This window comes from Rattus norvegicus, chromosome 1, assembly GCF_036323735.1.
Source record: "Rattus norvegicus strain BN/NHsdMcwi chromosome 1, GRCr8, whole genome shotgun sequence".
NCBI lineage: Eukaryota > Metazoa > Chordata > Mammalia > Rodentia > Muridae > Rattus > Rattus norvegicus.
In genome coordinates, this window is record NC_086019.1 from 115,059,842 (window position 1) to 115,076,099 (window position 16,258).

General features: G+C 36.8%; 1 protein-coding gene across 5 annotated transcripts in view; it reads left to right on the forward strand.

The window, feature by feature from the left end:
* Luzp2 (leucine zipper protein 2) overlaps nt 1–16,258 on the forward strand; it is a 386,349-nt gene that overhangs the window by 326,816 nt on the left and 43,275 nt on the right. For all 5 annotated transcript variants that reach the window (XM_039100987.2, XM_008759472.4, XM_063278593.1 and 2 more), the window contains one exon: nt 4,314–4,478. In XM_039100987.2, coding sequence (XP_038956915.1) covers nt 4,314–4,478 — 165 coding nt within the window. The remainder of the gene's footprint in view (nt 1–4,313; nt 4,479–16,258) is intronic.

Consider the following 16,258-nt stretch of genomic DNA (forward strand, 5'->3'; position numbering starts at 1 on the left):
TGTTATATAGATCTTGGATACATGCTGCTTACGTATTTGTTTGTATTATAAATATTTGTATATCTGTGTATAATTTATGCACAGTTAGTTGAAATAAGATGTTATTAACATGCCTTTCCATAATCAATTCAGTAAAATAAGATGTTATTAACATGCCTTTCCACATTCAATTCAGTCTACTGCTAACTAATATTATTTTCTCCATAGACGTGTAATTCTCAAAATAATTTTGGTCAAACTTAAAGTGTTCTGCCCTCTGTCAAGAACTGTCTATGCTGTGATCGCTGTTTAGTGATTATGTTATCAATAAAATTGAACAAGGAAGCCATTGCATTTGTGTACTAGTATTTTCAATAATTCATGGTATGAACTCAGAGGATTTGTAAAAAAAAAAAAAAGAAATTGACTTATAATTACCCAATTTTAACTGTGCTTTGGTTGTGGAACAGACAGGAGAGAGTCGATGTAGGATTGATTCTCTTTGAAGATCTTCAGGTTTCATACTTTAGGAAACCTAATACTTGTGCATATTTTGATGCTATACCATATACCTGGCACTGTTGATAGGTTTGAAGACCAGTCTAAATTCTGCTGTTTAGGGATATTACTCTGTCTCTCATTAGCACATTTCTCCACTTTGTTATGATCCACACACCTTCACAGCTTACATATGTGACATCTCAGACATAGTATGTAGACTGTGTCATAACAGAGAAGTTAGAAAGGAGATTTGGAGCACTGAGACAAATTAATATTTAAATAAGTAAGTAGATATCTCCTCAACCTTAGTTTTTTGGAATGGATATTTATTAATTTATTCAAGTTATTAACATTTGATAATTCAGGGCACCCTGGCTATCATTCTATGGGATAGGACACGCATAATTCATTTTTCCAAAATTAGTTTTACAAAATTTAATTTATCGTTTTCCAGTGATGTTCACCTCATCTCACACAGCATATTCTCTGTCACTTTTTACAAAGGACATGGAAATTGTGTAGATCTGGTGGAAAGAAAAAACCAAGAGGAACATGCAATTCACACTTAAAAACTTTTCCCTGTTTCTGCTGCCACTTTCTCTGCCTTATATCCCAAGAAGATACTGAGTTCCTGAGGCAGTTTCCCAACTTCTAAGATGTTATCATTTATGGTCATTGAATTATTTTTTCCTTATATGTTCTTCCTGATTGGATGCTAGAAAATTATTAAATTTATCAGTGGTTATACAGTTTTCAAACAGCTTTGGTGACATGCTATTATATTGAGCATTACAGGATTCAGAAAGTGTATTTGAATGTTTCCATCTCAAATATAATGAACCAATCAGAAGAAATTGCAAATACTTATGGATACCACCAAATCTCAGAGCCATAAGACATTGTATTAGTTAGAAATGGGCTTAAACAAAACCTGGGGCTACTGCAGAGTGGTTCCTTCCCCTTAGTTCTGTGCCCTTGTCCCATTATTCATCACTGTCATGTGCACCCTTGTGCAGTGAGCTCATACCCTGCCATAGCATGTATTAGTCTGGGAGTCTGAGAGTTGAAAGTCGCCAGGGAAAGTACCCCTGTGTTTAAGTAATCACTTTTGTTGATTGGCCATGTTCAGACCTTCCCAGTGCTATGCTTCATAGAGGTCAGCCACAGCACTTAGATTTTAAAGGTGATTTGAGAGTTATGTGCATAAAAACTAAACTGATGGGAATATTGCCTGTCACGTGGAAAAAAAATCCAGAAAGCTTATCCATTAGTGTTATCAGTGAATAAGGTAAGATTGCTTTTCTGCAAAGAGAATTTTGTCTTTAACCTTTAATATTCTGTCACCTCTTTTTGGTACATAGAACTATAAAAAGCATTTCCCATAATTAGGGATTGATTTTAGGAAATAGAAAGCAAGATACAAATAAAGTTTAAGAACTACAGCTCTAAATCCAGGTGGAAAGGGTCTATCAATCTAAAATGGACAAAAAACTATAGTTTAAAAGAATTGTTCCTCCCCACTCTTATCATATTTATATAAAACATTTTCCTTTCCTTTTACATTTTAGATATTCTGTGTCTCATGTTCACATAACCTTCACATAACTACTGTGAGAACATCTTCACATTCCAACTTTGTCCTCACTCTTCTTTCTAATGAATGAAGTGTTAGTTTATTGTACCAAAATAAACAAAACAAAACCAAAGAAAACCCTCAATATCTCTGAATCAATTCTGAGTTTTCCAAAAATGTATTATTTATTCAGCTACCATTGAAGTATATTGACAAATTAGGCATTTTAGCTACAAAATTCCCAACTTCAAGAGTGGAGGGTACAACAAATGGGAGAAATGGCTTGAGATGAGGAAGAAAACAATAAACCAAGGCTTACATGAGAAAAGAATAGTTCTCTTCTAGATCCAGAGGAAATAGACACAGAGGAAAGCACGCTACGTGTGTTATCTCAAATTCCATTTAGGTACGCCTTGTTATAGTAAACTTCAAAGTAAATAGTTACCTGAAGGTTCAGTATAGTGGAAGGATACTGAGGACGTAATAGGCTATGCTGTCAGGTCACTGTTGTCCCTGGCCCTGTGTAAACACAACACTGACAGCATTAGAAGCAGGCTTGTTCAGTTCAAAGCTCTTTTGGGGGAGGGAGGGTTAGAAAGTGGATGACATTAATTCTGGTGACAAATGTCAGACCATGGTCTCTGGTAGGATCCACCTAGAATGTCAACAAAGAACTGTACCAAAATTTAAGAAAAGTGGTTCTGGTGCAATCTGTAGTCCAAAGAATAAAACCCAGGAGGGAAAACCTTAAGAACAGCTTGAAGCAAAATGCATACTCTCTTCACCCTCTTGAATGGGTATGGAGTTTGTGTGTGTCATTTTTCATTACTTTTTCATTAGTTTTAGCATCTTAATTGAGTTATTGCTCTGACTTAGAGATGTATTAACCAACTGAGAATGCATTTTAATCCCTCCAGCCCCAAGACCATCAAATAAATGCCTTGGAAGTTCCCTGTGCACAGGCATTCTATTTTCAAATGGCTTTGCACCGCTTCCCCTAGAACCTTCTAGGAATGAAGGTCTAACCCAAATATCCATTCCTATTGTCCCCATGAAGAGTGTGTAGTTTCACCTTAACAGTGCCACTCCCTTGAGAAGGTATATGCAGTTTACCTTCCTACCACTGCCTACCACTTTAACCATAACTGTGTGCATTTTCTCACTGAATTACTTATATGTCACATCCTTCTGCTGAATTCTTTGCTTGGAAGACCTATAATAAGCCTCACTAAATACAATGGACAAGATCCCTTTCACAGCCTGATAGTTATCTCTTGAAATGTTCTCCATTAAACCAGTTAGTTCATTGCTTTTTAATTAATCCACAGGTACATTTCATTATAAAAGCAGAATACAGCCAGCATATTTGCCAGGATGGAAATATGTGGCCTCTCGACCAATATCTGACACTGTCCTTCTTGCCCTCTGAAGTCTTCTGAATTTCATTTCTGCTGGGATACTGGGCTTCCACAACCCCACTAGAGTCACATACCAAATTTTGCTTTTAGTTTCCTATATTTATCTGGCTTGAGGTTTTAAACTGTTCTGCATCGACTTGCAAGCTAGTTCCAATGGTTTATAGTAACATGATCAGGTCTATAGCAAGAAACTAATAGCTTTGTACCCATTTTCTGCATTCATTCTTTTTCTTATCAATGCAACCAAATATCTGGTGAAACATAGGTTAAAGACAAAAGGATTTAGCCCATCTCATGGTTTGAGAGGTTCCATGTGTATCCAAACTTTTTGCAATGTGAAGTGGTATTATGTATACAGTATCCAATGAATATTGGACCACATTCATAGCTCATGAGAATGCCTAAGACACTCCTATGTCATCCTGGGAAGCAATCTCATGGTAGCAAGAATGGCTCTCAGACACAGTAGGGATGCAGTTGGGTGCTTGAGCAAATCCTAGCTGATCAGGCAGCAGAAAGAGATGAAGGGAGTGGAAAGGACCATGGGAGAGGGAAGGAGAGAGAGGTGGTGAGGATAGATCAGGCCAAACTTATGGTCATGATATTTCTGCTTAAGGCCTGTATCCTATTCCTTCATCCTAGGCTCCCCACCCATCACTGACACCAGCTGTGCACAAGGTATTCAAATACAGAACCAAGTATAGATAGCACATTGAAACAGGACAAGGAACTTCATTTGAAAACCTGTCTGTAGTTGAACGGAGTGAGTGTAGGCTCAGACCACTATGGGAAATGGTAAGAAGAAGCCCGTGTAAAGATGTCAATCCTCCCCTCTCTTTCAGGAATCACAGATGAAAGCAATGAAAGAGACCGTACAACTCTGCTTGTCATCAGTTTTCCGTGATCAGCCTCCTCCTTTGAGTCTCTTCCCATCAAATCCAACCCAGATGTTACATCCACCCAGGACAATTGCTTCCAGGATTCCAGAAACAAGGACAAAAAGCAAGGTACTACTTTTTCTTGTGTTACCAGCAATGAAAGTAAAGCGTTGTCTTAAAGTTTCACCATGTACACTCACCACACTGGCTGCAAGTAGGACACCAAATTCACCTACTGATCAGGCAGTTCCCAAAAGAGAGTAAGTCAAGCTGCAGTTCCAGAGAAGGCAGATGGCAGAAAGCGATGTTTCATTACCAAAGACCTTGTTTAGTGCGCAGGAAATTGTCATTGTTGACATTACCACAGCAACAACAAAAAAGGTAGAAAAACAATGAATTTTAGGTAACTTTTAAAAAAACTAGTATTACATTTCTCATAAGCCACACAGATATGAACTTTCTTTGGAAATATAAGCAACATTCCTCATGCATGTTAAAATTAAGTATATAACATTCAGGCCACGAGAATCATTTTACAGTACATAAAGATATTCTGACACACACACAAAAAAAATCACCACATAGCTTTTCAATTAGATAATTTTGTGTTGGCTTCCACTCACTTTTTTAAGAGGAATTTTGATAAGCCTCCCTGTTTCAGAGCAATGTATCTACCAGTTGTCTCATCAAATACGATGATACCTGACTATCAGAGGAGACGCTGGGACTTCTACCCTACTTTGTTTTGGTCTCTACAAAAACCTGTTGTTGGACTCTGTGTGTAAATAAACACAGAAGGCCTGAAAGAGCTGTTGGAGAGAGGGGTTTTGTTTCAGCCAGTGCTATTGAGAGAATGGCCTCCCTAGTTATTCGCTATTACGATATACAATGTGCAGAGCAGCCTGATGTAGAAATCCAAGCATTAAAGTAAGGGATAAAAACACTTGTGAAACATGAGTGCAAAAGGTGAACTCTGTGCTACCCATGAGCTTATTTCCTGTTTATTTCTTACTCTTTTTTTCTAGCACTTGTCACTCGCCATTGTGGACATAAGAGATTTATTTTATGCAATCTCTTGATACATGAACATACCATCCTGCAAAAAAGTTCATGAAACTGTATTTCTTCTGTGTCGTTTTATCACCTTTGCTCTTGAAAGATACTCACAATTTAAAAAAATGTTTTGCACACATTTTCCTGTCCTTCTCCTGGACATTCTAGGTTTAAAATATTTGATTATTTGTATTGTGAAATAATGCAAGCATATGAAACTATACTATTCTATGTTCTTCAGAGAAGGTCCTCAGTAAATTTCTTGAAATGACTGAATGCACACTCCCCACACAATCACATAGTAACGGGTGAGCCATGGCCTGGTTCCTTTAGTGCTGCACTTGGGACAGGACAATCCCTCATCTAAAACTGATGACTTCCTGCAAAGTATCCCCTCAATTTTGTGATCATGTGACTTTTGGCTCCAAGTCAAATTATATATAATTGCCTAACTCACTTATAGATCTGGGTTTTTTAAGACCTTGGATATATGGAGGAAGTTACTGAGGGTGTCTTTTATTGATTTTCTAGGATTTAATGTATGTCCTGTCATTGAAATTAATAAATGTTTATTATCTGTCTTTGTTTAACACTGAAAAGAGCAGGAAGGATTTAAGCAAGCAGTTTGTAGATTGCGTATTTTTCAAAAACCAATAATAAAAAATCCAATTGTTTAAGATGAATTTCAATAAATCTAGGATAATGTAATATGCAGTATTGTATTTTAGAGATTAACATTAAAAGCTTTTCTAATGTTTATGTTTTGCCTATGTTCTTCATCTTTTTAATAGTAGCAGAAATTGTGTTTTATGTGTGCTCAGGGCATAATCTCTTTGCAGGCACCTAGCAAACAATATTGTTCTAAGTCCTGAATCATATAACATGGTGTAGCATATAGAAGAAAATCAAACCTATCACTCATGAGAGACTTTTTTTCTATAAAAGAAATGTAACATGCTTTGTGAGTGGAGGTAGAGACTGAGCACAGGGCTTTGTACAACCTAGGCAAATAATTTTCTGTAAGTCCAAACGTTGTTTGCTTGCTTGTTTGTTTTTCTATTTGAGATAGCATTTCACCACCTACATCTGGCTAGCTTGAAACTCTCCACATGGACCAAGTTGGACTTGAATTGACAGAGATTTGCCAGTCTCTATGGAGTGCTGAGATTAAAGGTTTAGCTCATATGTAATTTTTAAATTAGCATATTTAACTCATTAGCCATTAAAGAGAGTTCCATGTAGCCCATGAAGTAGTGTGCCTGACAGAGACTTGTCTAGTAGTCACCCTACTGTCTCTTTGGATCTGAGATAGCTATATTAATGTGACCACTTAAGGGTTCTGTCTCCCATGCTACTGCATTGATTTTTATCAATTAGATCTATTTTTCATTTAGTATATTTAATTTTAAATTTGCAATACAATGTACAAAATGATGTCTTTTATTCTGATGTTTTCATACCTGTAAGTTTTATAAATTGTTAAATAATCACACAGAATAACCCTCCTTTGCATTTGCTTTTTCCTGTTGGTCATCCTTCTCCAAATATCCTTTTCCTATTTCTCTCTATACTAATATATAATATAATATATAATTATGTATTTAGTCTCTATACAGTATCTATATATCTATATCATTTATCTATCTAGCTACCTAGTACTTCTCATCACCAGTCTGTGATCTAGAAGTCATCTAGTTATCTATCTATCTATCTATCTATCTATCTATCTATCTATCTATCTATTCTATCTCTATCTTTTATCTAGCAGTCTACTGTCATCCACCCAATAGAGGAAAAAATGTGTTATTTTTCTTGCTGCATCTGGTTTATTTTGTTAATACGATGAATTACAGCTTTACACATTTTTCTGAAGATTACATAAACTTGTGTTCTATGGTTTAGTGACCTTAATTGTGTTTAGGCACCATAGTTTCTTTTGATTGTCATCTGTTGATTGATGGTTATACTAGTTCCATACTCTGACTATTGCTATTAAACTAAAATGAGTATGTTGTGCACATTATCTCTAAAGTATGTAGATACTGTGTGTGAATCTTTACAGTATGCAGATATTGTATGTTCATCTCATTGTGTGTTCAGACATTGTGTGTGCATCTCCACACTATGCAGATACTATGTGCACCTCTCTACACTGTGCAGATACTATGTGCACATCTCTACAGTGTGCAGATACTGTGTGTGAATCTTTATAGTATGCACATACCGTGGGTGCACTCTATAGTATCCAGATACTGTGTGCATCTTTACAGTATGCAGATACTGTGGGTGCACTCTATAGTATGCAGGTAGGATGTGTGCAGTACAGTATACAGAAACTATATACTGATAGAGACATGTGCATCTCTATAGAATGCAGATATGTTTGTATCTCTGTGGTATTTGGATACAGAGTACTTTGTATTATAACAGGAGAGTTTTGCTGGTTTCAACGTTATGAGGAATTTTCATTCCTATTTGCATATTTAACTGCACATTTTATATTCCCACTAGCAAGGAATAAAAGTTCTTTCTTCATATTCTTGTCAATGTTAGTTGTTCGATTTCTGAGTTATAGCCATTCTAACTGAGATGGACTCTGTGCAGTTTTCAGCGTTTGTATCTCTTTAATGAGTACTATCTGATTCATTTGTCTGCTTATTTTTAAGCATTAATTTGCTGATTTTTTGTATATTTTAGAGCTCAATTCCTTGTTAAGTAAGTATTTATCCAGGATTTTCTCTAATTCAGTCAGCTGCCTCATCACTCTGCTAATTGTTTACTTCACTGTACAAAAACACTTCCATTTCATGTGGCCTCGTGTGTCAACTATTAGTTTTATTTTCTGGACTCTCTGGTGTCCTTTCAGTCACTCTTTGTTTATGAATCAGTCTTGAAATGTCTTCCAATGACAGTTTCAAAGCATTAGATCTTATGTTAATCTCATTGCTCCATTGAATAGTATTGTATGTGGTGAGAGATAAGGATCTAACCCCATTCTTATGCATATTAATATCCAGTTTTCTCAACACAAGCTTTGAAAAGGCTGTTTCTTCTCCAATGTGTGTTTTAAATATCTGTTTTTGTTAGGATCTGCCTTTCTGTAAAGAGATACCATGACCAAGACAACTCTTAGAAAGGACAACATTTAATTAGGGCTGATTTACAGTTTCAGAGGTTTAGTTCGTTATCATCATGGCAGGAAGCACACCAGCATGCAAGCAGACATGGGGATGGAGGAGCCAAGAGTTCTACATCTTGATCCTAAGACAATCAGTAGGAGACTGGTTTCTGGAGGCAACCAGGAACAGGCTCTCATTCAGCACTGGGTAGAGCTTGATCATAGGACCTCAATGGCCACCTCCACAGTCACACACACACACACACACACACACACACACACACACACACACACACCCTCTAACAAGCTACTCCAACATTGTCACACCTACCATTCCCAGGAACAATTATATTCAAACTACCACAATATCTTGTTGAAACAAATTGCTTGTCACTGTTGAGCTTATTCTAGGGCCCTCTCTTCTTTTCAACACCTCTCATTTGTTATTGATGCAAGTACTGCGTTGGTTTGGATACTATGGCTTTGTAGACTGGTTTGAATAAAGTCTTATTTTAGCTCCAGTATTTCTTCTTTGTTCAGTATCGTTCAGGCCATTTACACTAATCTATACTTCTGTATTCACTTAAGGATGGCCCCCCTAGTTCTGAGAAAGTCTCACTACAGTTTTCATTAAGGTTACATCCAACAATCAATCACTTTCACTTCAGTAACACAGCCATTGAAAGAATATTAGTTCTGCTGATTCTTGTCCATGGGAGTGCTTTACCTCCTCCAGTGCCCTCTTTAATTCTTTCTACATTGTTGCACATTTTCCATTGTAGAGTTCTTTCCCTTTGGTTATGTCTGTTTTACTATTTTAGTTTTCTCTTGAAACTATTATGGATGTGTTTTTTTTCCTGATTTTGTCCTCAGCATTTGAAATCTTCCTCAGTGGTGTTTTGTATGGCTTTTCCTGAAATTTAAGAAACATCTAAAACAACAATTTTGAAGCTAAATTTTGAGGAAAAAAATAACTCAACTAGTAACATTTGATGCTGCTTTATTCCTTCTAGGAGGTTCATGACATAAACTTTCTGTTTCTATCCAAGGGGTGTGTGTGTGTGTGTGTGTGCGTGTGTGTGTATGTGTGTGTGTGTGTGTGTATGTGTGTGTGTGTGTTTGCATGTATGTGGTATATGTATATGTGGTACAATATGTTGTATAATGTGATATTTAAGAATATGTTTATATATTTTGAAGACAATTGTTCTTGACACTACTACAGAATTATAAGTTTATTGGAGAAAACAAAATAATTTATAAGTTTTCTCCTCATTTTTGAACTCATTTTCTTGGCTACTGTAGCATGCCTACTATATGAGCCATCAGTCCTATAGCTCATTCATAATCTACTATGTTCCTGTCACCCACACTGTAGCATGCCTGCTACATGAGCCATCATTTTATTGCTCATGCCCGCTTTTCAATGGTCCTGCCTCCTATGTTGCTCCTGAGTACATGCAGTTATCCCTTCTTACTCTCTATCATCGCACCCTCCGCCATCATTAATACCTCATTCTCCCTGACTTTGGTGCATACTTTTTAATCTTTTTAAGAAGATACTATTATGCTACCACTGCTGTGACAGCTGAGGACTTGTACCTCATGCCTCAGTTACAGAAGTATGTGCTGTCTACCTTGTCCTCAATAAGGTGACTGAGCTTATCTTCTTGATCTACCTGGCATGGTGTTTTCAGAGAATTAACTTGAAATTGGGTTAATGTGTGTTCGTTTTCTTGCTTGCATAGTTCTGAAAAATATTTCTCATTTAATGTTGCGCTCAACAGTAAATGCATAAAAGTGTTCTGGACTCTCAGAGTAACTTTTGAAATTTTGTGGATCTGTACAAGGTAGATGACCAAGTCTTTGATTTTAATTTTTAAACTTAACATTGGTATTTAGGATTCCATGGTCTAAATAGCTTTGATGAGAGACAAAGATTAAGTATGCTATTGTTTCTATATGTGTCCAAGAGCATGTATTTGTCATGTCTTTGCTAAAGCACTTGTTTTACACATAATTGTGTTTGAATAGAAAAGTAGGAAAAAAAGAATAAACTGAAAATACAATTTCCATTTTGTACAAACTGAACATTACTAGAGAGAAAAAAGCAAACCGTTAAAGCTGATTTCTTTTAGTCATGTGATACATGATGTCAGCTTGACTATGGTGGGGAAAAAGAGGTAACTGGATCTCGGTATGCTGAAGGGAAGAACTATTGTAAACTCATGGTGAAATGTGTTACTGAGGTGTACAGCCTGTATGATCTTTTCATTCCAGTGGAAGAAGTACAGAGAGGAAACCAAGGTGGCACTCTGAGTTTGCATACATAGATAACAAGAACAGCAAAGGAGGATTTGAGAAGAAAACCAATCAGCATGCATTCCCTGAGTGCAATTGTGTTCAATGATGTCATGTTTTGATCTGGAACAAATGGGAGCTTACAAGTAGGATTTGAAAACCTCAACATAAATAAAATTTTAATGTGGGACACATTTGAAATTACCCAATGAGAAGGAAAAGGCAAGGGCTTCATGGGACAGACATGTGAAAAATGATGTATGCCTGACTTTAGGATCAAAGTCAGAGATAGACTCTTGATGGTGAAATTATATTCCTTACCCCTCTCTTTTGCTGAGGTCATCATTGTTTATGTTTGAACTAAGAAGCATGCTTTTCCTATGAAAAATCAGAATATGTGTCAGTGTGGACTATAGAATGTAAAATGTGCCAGTGGTCTGCTGGGACTGGTTTATAAATAAGTGGGAGTATAAATGTGGAATCTGTGAATTTTATACTCATCACTAGCAATCATGGCCCTCATTAATTACTAATTATACACTCACAATGAAGTAAGTTTTATTAAAGTCAATATTCTAACAAAGGTTACTAAACAGTATAAATACATATGTTTCTGTAATATTGTCTATTTGATCTATGCAATGAAAATATATATATGCTATAGTTCTCTGGGATAGACTGAAGTGCATAGCATTTACACTATTAAAATTGATAGACACTGTAAATCAGAATTTTCCTAAACTGCAGAGTTAGAATACAACATTATGCTTTATGAATGTGTATATATGTGTATACAAGTGTGTGCATGTATGTATGGGTAGTATATTTGAAACATTAACATTGCATTATTGGCAACATATATGAAATGCAAACACAATATAAGTATATTGATTTTATTCCCTTCTACTACTCATATGACAGAGCTAAACACATAGCGATATGCTGTAAAGGTAAGATAGTTATAAAATTAACAAACAAAAAGAAAAGATAATTTTGTATATTATTCATATAATTTTAAATTAATCATAGCTTTTCGTAAGGTTAGGGAGTCCGTCATCTGCTCCTCCACAGGGCACTGCCGCTGCAGGCAGGACGTGCGAGTTGACCGTGCTTACCCCATGCCATAGCTAGGTGGGTGTCAGGCTGTAGGGAAGCTGCAGGACACAGTCTGAGGTGCAGGACAGTCAGAGCTGATTCAGGGTCCCGGGCCCTACAACGAGGCCAGGGGCCATCTAGTTCTCAGGCTCTCTGATATCCAGCTGCCACTGGATACCACAGAAAAACTAAGAATGAAGTTGAGGCCCACAGGCTAAGCCTGGGGCCAAGGGAGAAAAGAAGGGAGCTCTGGCTGGGAGAGGTTTTGACTTGTCAGCAGTTGGCTACAGACTTGGACTTGGCTTGGTGGTAGCCTGGCTGGGCATGCAGAGGCCTTCTATGGGAGATTAAATGGTGGCTTTATAGGCGAAGGCCTTCTGCAAGGCTCCACACGGTGGAGCCCAATGAAAAAAGGTAGTCCATGGTCTTAAGGCATTTACTGTCATGGCGGAAAGTTGGTGAGCAAAACCATACCCCACTTCTCAGGGTAGGCCTAGGATTAAATAACTTTTATAAGGAAGAGTGTCTGGGAAGGAAAGCTTATTGGCTAAGACCTTCAGGCCTTTAGATACCTCATTAAAATGGAGATCTGTCTTGAGTCTATGTGACCATAGGTCACACCCTCTATATGTGGAGGATCTTTACATAATGGCCACAAAGCTGTGGGGGACTGTGGCTAGTGACAGGGGCCTGGTGCTCTAGAACAGGCAAAATGCCTACCTTTCCTTCAGGGTCTCTGGGGTTTCAAGCCCTAGCTCAATGGGATCCAGGCTACCTCTCACAGTCCCACAGATGTTTATATAAAATATTAAATATGGATGTATATCATTTAAAATATAAAAAGGAGCAGGAAACATATTACCCAAAGTTCTACCACTTTACATGAAATTACATTAATCCAGGAGTAATACACTGGTAGATTGTGTGTGTATGAGCATTTAAATGTGTATCTGTATGATATGTGTGTGCATGTGTACATATGTCTGTATTTGCATGTGTATTGTGTATGCATATGTGATGCATGCATGTTAATATACAGGTTTTCATCTGTTGAGGCTAGAGGAGGATGAGGTACTTTCTTTGTTGCTTCCCAGCTTATGAACTTGAAATAGATCCCAGAATCCACCTGTTTTTTGTTTCCCAGTGCTGCTAGAGTACTACATATGTACAGTTATGCCTGGCTTTTTCAGGGTCCTCAGAATTCAAACTCAAGTCATCATGCTTATAATGAAAGCCCTCTTATCCGTTCGGCCATCTGTTCATTTGGTGTGTAGGATTCCATAATGGAGGAGCAAGTATCTATGATTTATCAGTCAGGTCTGTTGAAGCTCAGTTTTGCTACTTTCTAATTAGTAATGTTTGCAAATCGCTTCACTTTAATAAAAAAAAACCCTTCCTGTATCTTCTTATCAAAAACCACCACCATCCTTGTAAATCTGTTATGGAAATACAGTGAGAAAATTCATCATTTAGTAGTATGGATCCATAGGAAAATGGGCGATAAAGGCATGAAATAAAAAATATAAGACCAGGAATTCAGAATCTCACTATGAACATATTGAAAGAAAGTATTTAGAGATGGGAGAGGTTTCATCCATTAAGATCACACACTGCTTTTGCAGGGGATGTGAATTGAGTTTCCAAAAGCCATTTAGATGGCTCACAGCAATTTTAACTCCAAGGGATTTTATACCTCTGATGATATCCTCATACTTGTGACATACGCTCTAAGAGAAACATACACATTAATAAAAATCCAATTTGTTTAACAATTTATTTAAACAATAATGTTCATAGTAAGGAATTGGTGATTTGTCAGCTATCCCTGTATGAGGTCACAATGTGCGACTCATAGAAGTGTGACATTACTTTTAGCATGAAAGTGAATCAAAAATAAGAAAATGCATTTATCATCAGGGGTTACCATAGCAATGCTAGAAACAACAATTCAGATACACTAGACCAAGAAAAATGCTGAAATTGCCTTACAGGAAGCCATGTTTTTCCTCCATCCCAGACTATATAATTTTGTCAATCTTGGTCTTTCTGTAATACAGCTCACATTTTGGTTTCTGCTATAGTTACACGGGTAAAGGTTACAGTCGTGAGAGCTGCATAAAAGCAAGAGAATGGCATGCTAATTTTTGAAAGTTATTTTTTTAAATACCAAAGTCATTTATGGCAGCAAGCTCCAGGGATCTAATCAGGAGTTTCCTGGCATCTGAGTAAAAATAGCATACTGCTTGGTGCCTAGAGCCTTAGAGAACATGGGTTTTTATTACCTTCCTAGCTGCCAAAAATCTTTGGCAAAGAAATCCTTAAGAACTATCAGTACAGTGCACCTGCAATTATCACAGACCAAGCTTCTCAAAGTGGGTTGTATTTTCAAATTATTTTGTGTTCAAAATGCCAGGTTGATTATCAACACTCTAGATTCAGATATAGCACAGGACAGGGGCGTGTTCTGGGTATTTCAAATGGCCTGACATACAGTCAGGACTGAAAACAATTAAGATATTGACTCTAGAATTAAGAAAGGATTCAATGTCACAGAAGCATGAACCTTTTCCTACTGCACTGCTGGTAGAGGAGGTTTCTCATTTGACCTTCTCGGAGGAGTAAGTTTTAGGCATTTTCTTTCTACCAGATGTGTTTACTAGCTAACTACTTAGTTATATCTCATACCTTCTGTCTTTCTATACTACAGACATTTATCCACACTTACTATTACTACAAAACTGAAGACATAAATATGCGTATTTTATGAATTATAATCACAATGATATGAGACATGAGAAAATTTAGAATATATTTTGAGCATATGAGATCATAATGCCTTGTTTGATGACTGCCACCGGATCTGTCCCTTTTCTGTCAATAGATATATGTTAGTACATATCACATGTTGCAGTAGAAACGTGTATTGGTATAGCTCAGTAGTAGAGAACATGCATAGAATGTTGAAAGACATGTCTTTAGATTACAGTACCACAAAAGATGTTTTTATATAAATAAATATGTATATTTCATAAATTGTAAAATATGTATTTTAAATAGTAACCGTGAAATAGGCTCCACGTGGCACCTTATTTGTGATACAGGTGCAAAGGTTTGCTCTCAGGAAATGGTACAATCTTCATAAGCATTCATTTTTGTTTTAAAAAAAGTAGGTAAGGAAAGATATGGATCTTGACCACTTGTAAATCTTGAAAAGTTTCAGAAAGATTTTGTTAGCAACCAAAGCATCTAAGTTATTTAATCCTTCTAAAATTAAAGTAAATTGGAACAGAACAGTATTGGTGAGACCATTGACTTCAGTAATTCTCGGAAGTCACGTAAGATTCAGAGAAAAGCTTGTCATCATGTGCTAAGACAACAATGTTTCCTTTACTTCCTATTTTTCTTAATATTTCTAACACTTTCTTCTCTTTAATTTGTTAATTCTTAAAAAATTATTACTCATGTATGAAATGTATTATGATCATATACACCCTCTACCCCTTCCAACTCTCCTTGAATGCCACAAAATTACATGCCCTCTTAACTTCATGCTTTCAATTAAATAAAACTCAAGTCTAATTAATACTGCCAGTATGCACATAAATGTGGACCAGTCACTGGGGCATAGGCACCCTACCCATAGTCAGAATTCTAAATAAAAATGTCTGCCTTCAGATGGCCAGCCAGAGCTGGGTCTCATGATTCCATGCCCATCATCATTCTCTGTACTGACTAGGAAGCCTTTTAGAATCTGCAACTAGGTGTTAGAAATTAACTGCCAAGTGTCATGCTCCAATGATCCAACTTGGAGCTGAGCAGACCAATTAAATACTGTTTTTGCTCCAGATTCTCAATGCATAGCCTTCTTGAGCAATTAGACCCCAGACTGTGATCATTCTTTATGAATTGGGCTCTCAGCACAAAGCAATGCACGTAATAAACCAGTATGCGTGTGCACTAATTTAGCACAGTGAATCACATGTATAGTATTCTAGTGTTTCAAAATATAAAGTCTAGAACTGAACTCCTGTGCCTGCAACAGAGCTATGAAATGCTAACGATCCGTGAGAGGTGGGTTTCTGAATTAATTTCTCAATGATTACATGAGACTACATTATTTTGCCCAGAAATTTTTCCTTTCTTCTTTTTTAAAGTTATTATTTATTATATATAAGTGCACAGTCGCTGTCTTCAGACACACCAGAAGAAGTATCAGATCCCATTACAGATGGCTGTGAGCCACCATGTAGTTGCTGGGATTTGAACTCAGGACCTCTGGAAGAGCAGTCAGTGCTCTTAACCACTGAGCCATCTCTCCAGCCCCCAGAAAATTTTCTTAACT